At 46.6% G+C, this 12108-nt stretch overlaps 1 protein-coding gene across 8 annotated transcripts in view; it reads left to right on the top strand.

Annotated features, from left to right (window-relative positions):
- The window catches only part of SUPT3H (SPT3 homolog, SAGA and STAGA complex component), a 2933604-nt gene that overhangs the window by 2293624 nt on the left and 627872 nt on the right, over nt 1–12108 (top strand). For all 8 annotated transcript variants that reach the window (XM_078647631.1, XM_078647630.1, XM_078647629.1 and 5 more), the window contains one exon: nt 261–336. In XM_078647631.1, the coding sequence (XP_078503757.1) occupies nt 261–336 (76 nt within the window). The remainder of the gene's footprint in view (nt 1–260; nt 337–12108) is intronic.

Here is a 12108-nt window from a genome sequence, read left to right as displayed (position 1 = left end):
TGTGTCAGTGGGGCAAATTTAACATTTATAGAGACCAGGACTATACATTCCTAATGTAGTCGAAGGAATCTTTGTCTAGCCTCTGTGGGCCACGTTATACTACTTTGATTCTAAAAGAATAATGTTATTGTTTAATTTCCAGCCTAACACAGCTAACTATAGCTTGCTGCTCTTGCTGACCTTTGGAAATGTGTTAATGGTTTTCAACCTGTGCTAAATGTGCTTTGGCTAATGAGCAAAATTCTCTTTCTCTTTTGTAGAGAGCTGAGAGACAAACCCGATTGATGGATTCAGCACAATATTCAGAGTTCTGTGAAAGTCGACAGTTAAGCTTTTGTGAGTATGCAACAAAAAGTGCATCAGTGGGATCAGTGCTGTCTAATGCTTCAATGGTAAAGGTCATGCATACTTTGTCCAGACAGAGCAACATCACTGTGCTCTTTCATTGCCCCAGTTAGAACAGAATGTCATTGCTGTCTTGTTCACTGACATAAAACTTAAGACAGAAAGCCAATGCCATTAACTGCTTCACAAAGATGAAGTTTCCTATGGGATTTGATCACACGAATGTCTGGAAAAGCTTTGTAAAGGAAATTGTCAATGTACAGTGTAATAAAGGCTTATATATCTATGTACAGATATGAGTGGTGTTGGGGAATGTAGTTTATATTTCATTGCAAAAAGAACAATTGATGGAGAGAATGCAGAACAATGTCATACATTCACCACAGTACAGAGATCTGGGCCTAAATCCATAGTTTTTTTGCTACCCATGCCATTGCAGTTTGAACCCAGCCATATGCAAATCAGTCTTGACCCTGTGCCCAGTGGGAACAGTCCAGCCCGAACTGCCAGGCCAGGTCCTCCCTGGACTGTAAACAAGCATCCTAGGACCGGTTTTGGGGTTTCACCCCTCATCAGCCATGATAGCTTGACTACAGTAGTATGGAGAGCACGGGACCCACGTCTGGGCATACCCATCCCACTTGGGGTGACAAATGCAAAAAGATCAATTGATGGACAGAATGCAGAACAATGTCATACATGCATCCCAGTACAGAGATTTGGGTCTAAAGCCATTGTTTTTTTGCTCACCATGCCATTCCAGTTTGAACCCAGCCATATGCAAGTCAGTCTTTTTTTTAACACAGTTTATTGGGTTTTTCGAGTTGTGTATCTTATACAGATATACGTACATGTGACAACTATAGTACAACAGTATGCAATACAGTTACACTTAATAGTCTAACAAGAGTTTAATTTGTAAGGCTAAGCATTGCTTTTACCGTACTGTATAGATAACAGTCAGAACAATTGTATCTGCAACCACTTATCTCTGTATCTATATAAGTGCAGTGACATTATTTCAAAACAGCGTGATTTACCCCTCCCAACTCTCCCGGCCCAACTCCAGTGCGTAGTGTTGACATCAGACTCCGATTGATGTCCCCCATTGACTCATGTAGAGGCAGCCCATGTTAGTGTGGTATTGTTGTGCTACAGTACTATATATAGGGTTGTTTTATTTTAGTTGTGCAGGGACTGACGTGTTGGTCATATCTAGTCCTCCTGGGCTGTGGGAGGTGTATGTTCAAGTGCTTTGAAAGCTTCCATTATGAAGTCCTGGTCCATCGATATAGGCTTTTTACGTATACCCCGAGCTTCCTCACGTCGAATGGCAGCGCTTTCTGCACTTCCCCATCTCACCACCTCCCTGTGCCTTGTGTAAACCACTGGGGACCTAGCTGATTTCCACTGCATTGTTATAGAACGCTTAGCTATGAGTAGTGCTAGATCACTGAAGCGAAGTTGCACGTTTTGCGTTTTTGAGTGCTGAGTCATACACAACAGACAGCTGTTTCTAGTATAGGTAGACTTGTCGCCGAGCTGATGTTCGAAATTACATTTCTCCAAAATTCTGTGAGCACAGGGCATGACCACAGCATGTGTAGGATATCCTCTGTCTTGCATCTAGGGCAATGGTGTTGTGTAGTCGGGAACATTCGGTGCAAACAGTGGGGGTGAGGTAGGTCCCATGTAATATCATGTACTGAAGGAATTTGAATTTGGCATTGCTGGATACTTTTTTGGGTATTCCAACATCATACTCCATTCTTTATCTGTTAGCTCTTTCTCAAGGTCCTCAGTTCATTTGTTGCGTATGTCTGTAAGGGGAATCCCTGTGTTTGCTCTAATGCCTTTATACAGTCATTTCGTGAGGTGACATCCTAACACTATTAGATAAATCATCCGCACCAGTTTGTGTGTTGGGGTTCTACCCTAAGTGGGGCCTATTGGCTTTTGATGTATTGGAGTATTGCAGTGTATGGTAAATATAGATTACCTGGTACCCCAGTTTTCCTTGTGAAATTTTGGTGGTCCATTAGGGTTCCATTGTCAAGTAGCACCCCTACTGTAGTAACCCCTGCTTCAGACCACACAAGGATCCTCCTATTAGTGATTAGGCCCGTGGGTGTAGGGATACCTAATAGTGGTGTGTTATCAGCAAATGGGGGGCACATGCGTGTATAATGCAGCGTCTTTTTCCAGTATGCGAGCATCGTACACAGTAATGACTGGGCATCCGGGGGTATTATAACTTGTGGTAGCAGCAGTGTGTGCAGAGTGTCTCGGTTTATATCTCGAGCAGTGTACCCTAATTCGTGCAGATTGCGCCCTGCAAGCCAGTACGACAGCCATTGAAGTTGGCTAGCATAGCAATATTCCCGGAGATCAGTGCGTCCAATCCACCCTTATCTGTGTCCAGTTGTAGTTTAGCTAGTCCCACCCTGCGGCAGCCAGTTCCCCATATCAAATCTGAAAGTAGTGTGTCAAGTGATTTAAATACCGGGCTGGGGATTAGTATTGGCAGGTTTGTAAAGAAATATAGAAGTCGTGGGGGACCACCATTTTGGATATATCTACTCGGCCAATCACAGAAAGTGGCAATGATGTCCAGAAGGTGATCTGTGATCTGAGTGCCCTTCTTGCTTTAGTTAAGTTACCCTCTATTAGATCTTGTGGACTTATACATTTGGATGCCTAAGTACTTAAAGGTGTGCTGTGCTACAGAGTGGGAGAGTCACCCAAACTGCATTGAGTTCTCGTGTTCCCCAGGGCAGAAGAAAAAGGCTCGAGACTTTGTCTTGTTTATGGTGAGGCCTGAGATCTGTGCAAATTGTGAGAAAAATCTCCGGTGTCGGCTCTGGTGCATTGGGCAGGTCATTAGCATAAGTAATTATGTCATCTGCATAGGCGGATATCACATGCGTGAAGTTACCCAACCTGATGCCTATTTGTTCTGCAGCTGACGTAGCTTAATCACCAACGGTTCTAATGCAAGCACGAATAATAAGGGGGATAAGGGACATCCCTGCTGTGTTCCTCTGCCAACCGGGTATGCCTGTGAGATATGGCTACCAGTGCGGGCCCTCACTGTAGGAGCTGAATATAGGAGTTGTACCCACTTCAGGTAGGTTGATAGTATGCCAAATTTTTTGAGGGCCCTGACCATATAGTCCCACCTGAGGGTGTTGAATGCCTGCCTCAAGTCTAGCGTAATGCAGCCGGCATTATGATGCCCCGCCAAGGTTGATTCCATTACATGGTAGAGTTGCCTGATATTCAGTGAGCTGGTATAAATTTGCATTTATCTGTTTGGATTAGCTTGTGTTGGTATGGGAGTAGGCGGCGCAATAGGATTTGCTTAATATTTTGTACTCTGTAGCAAGGAGCGATAGGGGCTGTTTTCCCGAAACGTCTGATGCTAAGCGACCCGGCTTAGGTAGGGATATTACTAAAGCCTGCATTGTGGTGGAGGGGAATGTCCCTGTGTCTAATGCAAATTGGTATAGTCATTCTAGTTGTGGGACCAGGGCTTCTGAGAAAGTAGCAAAGAATTCTATCTGCAGGCCATCAAGATACGTGGCCTTATTCCATGGTAAATCCGGGATAGCTTCTTTTATTTCAGCTTTTGTGATGGGGCCAGATAGGTCATATTGGGCTGCTCAGTTCAGTTGGGGGAATTTTAGGTTGTGTAGGAATGCATTTAAGGAGTCATCCGCTAATTGTGGGGGGGATTGATATAGTGTTTCATAATATGCACAGAAGGCCTCGTTGATTTCCCTCTGAGTGTTCACAATGTCACCTCCCCGAGTGAATATTTCATGCACTGTTGTTGGGGGGGGGGGCGGTCTCATATTATACGTGCCAGAAGCGTGCATGCCTTGTCAGCCTCTGTGTGCTTTATCAGGGTGTACGATTTATAATCTATTTGTCTAAGGGTTTCCAGCAATTCTGCGGACTTAATGCAGGCCTCCTGTAGTGACGCTGTCTTTGTGGGGTCGCCTATCGCTTCTTGTTCTAATATATTCATGGTGTTTTCTACTGTTTTGAGATTATTATGTATTTTTTTTCTAGCCGCAGCTGTGGTGCTTATGGCTATGCCCCTTATCACTGTTTTAAACGCATCCCATTCTATGTGGGGCGTGGAGGCTGTACCAGCGTGTTCTGTAAAGCAGTTTGTGATACCCATTGCTAGTGCACTACGAAATGCAGAGTCTTCCAACATTTGTGGCCATAATTTCCAGTTGGGGACTGGAGTGGGGATTCTTCCCCAAGCTAGAGTGATCTCTAAGGGGTTGTGGTCTGACAAAATCTTACCTTTTTATGTAGCATGTGTAATCTGTGCGGTAAGGACAGAACAGAGTATCCTATCTATTCGGGTGTGGAGTTGATGAGTTGGGGAGAAAAATGAATACTCTCTATTGGTCGGATTTTTTAGGCGCCATACGTCCCCCGTGTCCAACCTTCCGTCCATCTGCATTGTGCCTCTGCCTGTTTTATGGTCCCTGCACCTTGAATTGGGGTGTGTGAGCAGCCTATGCTTATATCCATGACCGCGTTGTAGTCCCTGCCTAATATCCCTGGGTAGGCTTTCCAGCTCGCTAATTCTGAGTTGAGCCCCATGAGGAATTTATCTTGTTCAAAATTAGGGGCATAGAGGCTACCCAGTACCCCCTGTGTGCCATCCAGTGTACCTCTCACTAATATGCATCTCCCCTGTGGATCCACCCGTTGCTGTAGTGCCTTAAACGGAACTCCATTCCTGACCCAGATTGTTGCCCCTCTGGCAAAGGCGGAATATGATGCGGAGAATACCTGGCCTCTCCATTTCTTGCGTAATTTGAGTGCTTCAGCTTCAGTGAGGTGGGACTCTTATATGAACACTACATGTGCCTTGCCTCTGTTTAACTGTACATGCATTCTATGGCGCTTGTGTATAGACCCCAGTCCCCGCATGTTCCAAGTGACTATATTATAAGTACCCTGAATGTGCTCGTGTTGCTGTAACTGTTAAACTTATACAGTGGATGTGCCAGAGTCAACGGTATGTGGAGTAGTATATGGGGTGGGCCAGCTTCCAGAAACCCCCTAACTGGAACATTGAATACACGGTCCAGCACTAAAACTGTGCTGGTCCAAACTAGAGTCACAACTGTGTGAACATGTAACAATTTAGTAGTTGCTTTCGCCATTCGGGGGTGATTTCTAATGACCTTGCTAGTGAAGTAAGTGACATACGAGCTTGCCGCTGCCCGAACCATGTGTGTTTACCAGTATATCCAATGAGAGGGTGTGCACTGCTATCGGCGGTTAACCCTAAGTTGTCTTACCAGGTATTCTGTCTACGCTCTACAAACCCCTGCACCTGGCGTCACTTTATCCCAGGAAACCATCAGCAGTTTGGGGTGTCACAGTTCTGAACAGTGCTAGGCTGCTCTCCGAGTCGGAGTGAATAGTGTTTTTATCTGAGGAGGCAGAGGTTGTAAGGTGGTTACAGTCTTGGAGCGTACTTGCCGCTGCCAGCGCCCCCGTGAGCACTTTCTGAGCCTGCTCCAAACCATCCAGAGCGCCGCAGCTAGACTAGTCCTCGGGACACTGCGCCACGAACACATGACCGAACACCTACGAGACCTCCACTGGCTCCCCATCGAGAAGAGGGTCACTTTCAAGCTCCTCACACGCCTACAAATCATTCAACAACATCGGACCCAAATACCTCAATGACAGAGTATCCTTCCACGTACCCAAAAGGAACCTCTGCTCCGCCGACCTCGCCCTGGCAGAGGTCCCGCGCATCCACAGAAACAGAGCAGGTGGGAGAGCTTACTCCTACATCGCAGCCAAGACATGGAAAGAGCTCCCTGTGAAAATCAGACGCTCCCCTAACCCTGCTTGTTCAGGAAAGACCTCAAGACCTGGCACTTCGACTGATCCGGAGCTGCCCCCCAAGCACCTTGACATCCTTACGGGTGAGTAGCGTGCTTTATAAACCCCCTGATTGATTGATTGATTGCTCCGGTGTCGGGTTCCCAGCTTGGGATTTGTTGATAAGTTTGTGCGGCGTGATGGTTGATTCTGGTTGTTTCTCGAGGTCCGGTGAATGCTCTGCGAGTAAGGCCCAGATTCCGTCGAAGGAAACATGATCTCCAGCCTTTCTTCCGCTTCCTCTGGTGTATCAAAGAACTGTCTTTTTTGATCATGAATGACCTTCAGTCGGGTTGGGAACAGCAGAGAGTATTTAATGTCTAAGGCCCTGAGCTTCTTTTTGCCCTCTTGATATAGGGAGTGCCTGTGCTACACTGACATTTTGTAGTCTGGGTCTAGTGATTTTCGTTGGTTCTCGTATTGAATTTGGGACCATTCCCTGGCTTTCTGTAACAACATGTCCCGGTCTCTAAGGTTTAATATTCTGGCAATCATAGGGCGAGATGGAGCCCCGCTTGTCGATCTGCCCGTGGGGAATCTGTGTGCTCTCTCCACGCAGAAGAAATCCGATAAGCCCTCTGGGGCTACGTACTCTCGAAACCATTGTTCCATGAACTTAGTGGCATTTGGTCCTTCACTGCATTCTGGCAAACCTATGTCTCGGATATTGTTCCACTGAGTTCTCCCTTCAGCGTCGTCGACTCTGTCCTGCAGCCCTGTTACCTGATGCTGCAGCTGTGTTATTTGCGCTGCATGCTCTTTGTGCAGTGGTAGCATCTCTGCCAGGGAAAGTTTGTTGTCTTTTACAGTGGCAGCAAGTTTAGTGTGATCAGCCTTCAGGAGGGTAAAGCCAGTTGTTAGGGAACCAATTTGTTGCGCAATAGATCTCCTCGAGTCTCTCACTCCCTGCAGAATTAGTTCTAGTTTATCCGGGGTTGCTTCAATATTTGTGGGTGGGATACAGTTAGTTAGCTGGGTAGGGCTGTCTGTCTTCCAGCTGCTGTGCATTACTGGTGTCAGGTACCTTCCCCTTGGGGCGCCCCATTTTGCGGTGATTCCTGGAGCAGCGCTAGAGTGTGGTCCGCAATGCCTGTGAGGTAAGTGCACCAGCCGTTTGTTTCTTCATGTTATGCAGTGCAGGCCATCTCAGTGTGGATTCATGGGCCCAGCAGCCTTGCGCGGGTAAGATCCATCTACTCCAACCGGTGCTGTGTGGTTACCACTCCCAGCGTAGGATTACAGTCTGCCCACACCAGAGCGAAGCACCCACATTAGCCCCCTCTCTGGTCCACCCCAGCAGCGGTCGAGGGTCTGGCCAGGCACAGGGAGCCAGGGGCCTGCAAAGGTTACTAGTATTTTACTGCAGCCGCTCCGGGGGTCGATGTAGGGCAAGACGCACTCCTCATGCCCACATCCACACCAGGCCGTCCCAGCCGGTTCCGTTGTGATGTTTGGATTCAAAATGCACAGTGACTGACGTGCCAACACCGGCTAATCTACCGGCGGGTGTGCTCTGCAATCGATATATGTTCCTCTTTGAGGAAGGGGGGAGGAGCTCACGCCCAAGCTGCAACGGTCTGATAGTGTTTGCACACTGCCACTCGGCTTCGTGCGCAGCAGTAGGCTCTTTGGTAGGTTCAGGCGCCCTAGTTAGTGGATTGATGTCATCAAGGGTGGTCGCAGGGTGTCAAGGGGTGCAGTTAGTGCAGGCGGCGCCCTCTGCTCCCACCTGTGCTCTGCTGTCCCCTGCTCGGGGTAGAAGTCCGTCCGGTGGCTCGGGAGACTCCTGCTGGTTGGCATTGAAGATGGAGGCGGGTGTATGGGGAGTCACCATGGAACGCTGGATCGCACTCAGTGGCAAGGGCCCGGGGCAGGCCGCCGCACAGAGCCTCCACTCACTAGACCCCAGGCACACTCCAGCCGGCAAGCTGCGTTTTCAGGGGAGTAAACAAAGGTCTGCTCCACTGTTGTTTGTCACTGTTCTTTGTCACTGTTGCTGCAGGGTGCTGCTGCCACAGCTCAGCACCAGCTCCCCTCACACTCATTCTCTTCCCGGCGTCTGGTCCCTGCTCCTCTCTCGGTGACTTGTGGGGCTCCAGACAGCGCAGTAGCAGGCAACTCACGCTCCAGATATACAAGGGTAGGCCGCTGCCCATGTTATTGTCGCGGATGGGACCCAGTTACCCAAGATTTAGACAGGATGTGCTGGTCTGGGTGCGGAGCTCCTTCACATTGCGTCCGCCATATTTGGTGGTTAACCACACCCCCCATGCAAATCAGTCTTGACCCTGTGCCTAATGGGAACAGTCCAGCCCAAACTGCCAGGCCAGGTCCTCCCTGGACTGGAAACAAGCATCCTAGGACCGGTTTCAGGGTTTTACCCCTCATCGGCCGGGATAGCTTGACTCCAGTGGCATGGAGAGCACGGGTCCCACATCTAGGCATACCCATCCCACTCGGGGTGACAAATGCAAAAAGAACAATTGATGGACAGAATGCAGAACAATGTCATGACGGGGACAGTATGGAACTTTCAAGGACTCCAAAGGTGATGGGGATATTTTGGGACCTTGAGGTGCATATATGAGCACTTTGGTATCTGTTGTAAAGGTTAGAGGAGAACTAGAGAAGGAAGGTGAATCCACTTAAGGCTCCAAGCTGTGAATCAGGGTAGGATGGTCGACTGTGTTGAAGGCAGGTGAGAGGTCCAACAAGATCAAGAGGCAAGGGAGCGGCCAGGAAAATTAAAATACTTACTGCTTTAAACTAAATCTCTGATGAAACCTAGCAAATGAGCCCAGTCTTCCCTAAAAGAGCTCCCTTGTTTTACTTCCATACAAGCATCTATCCATTCATCCTTTCACCCTTCCATCCACCCACTGATATCCACGCTTTCACCTTTCCATTCTGTCATCCATTCATTCTTTCATCCTTCATTCACTCTGCCATCCATCACTCCAACCATCCACTGTGCCATCCACCCGTCCATTCAGCTATTCATCCATCCAACCACTCATCCATCCATTCCTTTACCCTGCCATCTGTTCTCCTGCCCATCCACTTATCTACCCATCCCTTTACTCTGCCATCCTTTCACTTGTCCATCACATCCTTTACTCTGCCATTATTTCATCTGTCTATCCACCTATCCCTTCACTCCCTCCACCTATCTATTCACGTACACATCCATCCCTATTATCTGCCATCCTTTCACTTATCCATCCACCTATCCATTCACTCATCCTTTCACCCACCCACTCATACATCCACCAACTCATGCATTCACCCAATGTGTCCTTCCATTCATTCAATATCCCTTCCTTTTCTATTTACCCATTGTTCGTTTGTCCTTGATCCTGTTTGCTCTTCTATTAAACCTGTATTCCTTTATAGTGTTAATTATGGGGTTTTGTCTGCTGAGTTGCAGACAGAAAAGGCTCATAACGAACCTCAGAACCCCACTGGGCAAGGGTCATCTTTATCTGTGATCAGGAGGGCATAGCCTACGATGTGTAAGTGTTGCAGTGTGATCTGAATCCAGAATGATAGTCGTGCAGGAGATGGTTAGCATTAATGTGATTTGGTAGTTGAACATAGACTGTTTTTTCTATTATCTTGCCAATGAATGGCAGGTGGGTGGTGGACCAGTAGTTGGCAAGGTCATTAGGATCTAGTGTAGATTTGTTTCAAAAGTGAGAGATTCTTGCCTGTCTACTTGGAAGATTCCTTTAGTGAGAAAGGCTTTGCTAGTGGTGAGTTGGGTGAGAGACTATCCCTTGATGAAGGGGGAGGGTAAGCCATTATTTTTCTAGCAAGTGGCATTATGGGAGTTGAGTATGTTGGTGAGATCTAAAAGCGATAGGGCTTTGAAGGATGGCCATTGCCAGTTTCTACAGAAAAGGGTGGACATAACAGATGAAGCAGACTTGCTGTTGTTGATGTGCTATTGAATCTTTTTTATTTTTTCACATAAGAACAGTTTGATGTTGTTGCAGTTCTCTGTAGAGTGAGGAATAGATGGATTTGGCAGTAGGTTGATGTAGAGCGTAACTTTCTTGAAAAGTGTTCTGCTTTGGTTGGTGGATTCATTGATGGTATGGGCATAGTACTTTACTTTGTTTTAGCTGATTTAATGAGCTGTCTGTGTGTGGTGTAAAGGGATGTTTGTTATCACAAGGTCCTCAGGAGCTCTGTATTTTTTCCTGTCTGCAGATAGATGATGTATTGTCAGCAAGGTGGGTGTTTAGAATACCAGGGGGCTTTGGATTTAGCATGCACTGACATGTTTTAATTGGGGCGTGGATTTAAAAAAAAAAAAGTATTGAAGGATTGTTGGATGTGGAGATGTTAGGATGAGAGATGAGTTTAGACATTAGGTTGTCTATGGAGAAGGCTTTGAAGGATCTGAAGGTTTGCTTTTTGCTTTTAGTTTGAATTGAGTTGTTAATAGGCTGCCGAGCAGGGAGATAGAAAGTGATGGTCTGAGTTGCTGAGAGCGGGAAATGGCTTGTGATGTCTGATGCGGAGAGTACTGCAGAGCAACCGTTAATGAGCATAATTTGGAATGTGTGTTCTGTAGTTTGAGGGTATGTTGTGGTTATTGGTATGTGTACAAGGTTGTTTCTATGTGTTGTGCAATTGTTATGTGGGTGTTTTTGAGGTGCCTAGGTCTATGTGGGAACTGGCAATATTGGCTACTAGGTGAGGCACATCATTTTATCTTAATTGTACAATTCAGTATAACTGGTTCCGGCCCAAGGCCCCTCCTGGCCCTAACAGGTTCAAACAGCAAATTCCCTTGTCTGTGTCTGCCCTTTGCTGGGGACATCCCAAAGAGTTGAAGAGTACAAAGAAGGCAGGAAGTGTGTCACTTTCTGTGCAGATGGATAATGGAAAAGGAAGTCCCTATGTCAGTTTTCTTTTAAAGATGGTTTTGGCAGTAAAACAATGATGTCACATCCTGTGCAGGTGGATGATGGGAAATCTAGTGAGCTGAAGTCTTCGTGTGTGGCTTCTTAAAGAGGTGTTTTTTGTTAGGAAACCAGTGATGTCTCCTCTTGTGCACATGATTTGAAATAGTCCTCTTGTTTGCATTTTTTAAGGTTTTCGAGAAATCGTTATTGTCACGTTCTGTGCAGTTGGCTGTTGGGAAGTGCAGTGATGGCACTACCTCTGCAAATTGATGATGGGGAAACCCAGTCATGTAATTTCACTGCCTTTTTCTATATGGCAGCTTTCAGGATTTGTGATCTCAGAACATGTGATTTAACAACCATTAACACTGGAGCTTAATCTTCTGCCCAAGACCTGTTTTTTGACATTTGAAAAGCTGTCACTCGTAGTATCAAACTTTTGTTACATACCAAAGAGCTTACCTATTGCATCGCAAAAGTCCTACATAGATAGCCCCATCTTTGACCGTGCTGGAATCTAAAAAGTGGCATTGATATATTTAGCTGTTGAATGTATTGGCTTCTTCTGACAAAAGGCAAATGGAAGTTCTGGATGAACTACTGGTGGTGGGACAAAGACCAATCCCAAAGGTCTCTTTTTATGGTGTGACTGAACAGCGCAGTTGTCGCAAGACAATTATGTGAAAATCACCAGGAGAAGGGCTTGCTCTGCCCACATGTTGGGAGTCAGAAGTGAAACTTTTGATTGGGCCAAAGTTATGTGCTTCCAGAACAAAATGCATGCCCTCCAGACAGCTGTGGTAAAAAAAATGTATCTACCTACCTTAGCTTTACTTTCTATGGTGTTTTCTCTGGCATGAGCACAGATTGAATGAGGGCAGTCATTAACATACATGGATTTTTAGGTTTGACTTAGTAGTCTAAC

This window comes from Lissotriton helveticus, chromosome 6 (genome assembly GCF_964261635.1).
Source record: "Lissotriton helveticus chromosome 6, aLisHel1.1, whole genome shotgun sequence".
Lineage (NCBI taxonomy): Eukaryota > Metazoa > Chordata > Amphibia > Caudata > Salamandridae > Lissotriton > Lissotriton helveticus.
The sequence above is the reverse complement of the archived record's forward strand: the minus strand, read 5'-3'. Positions and strand labels throughout refer to the sequence as shown.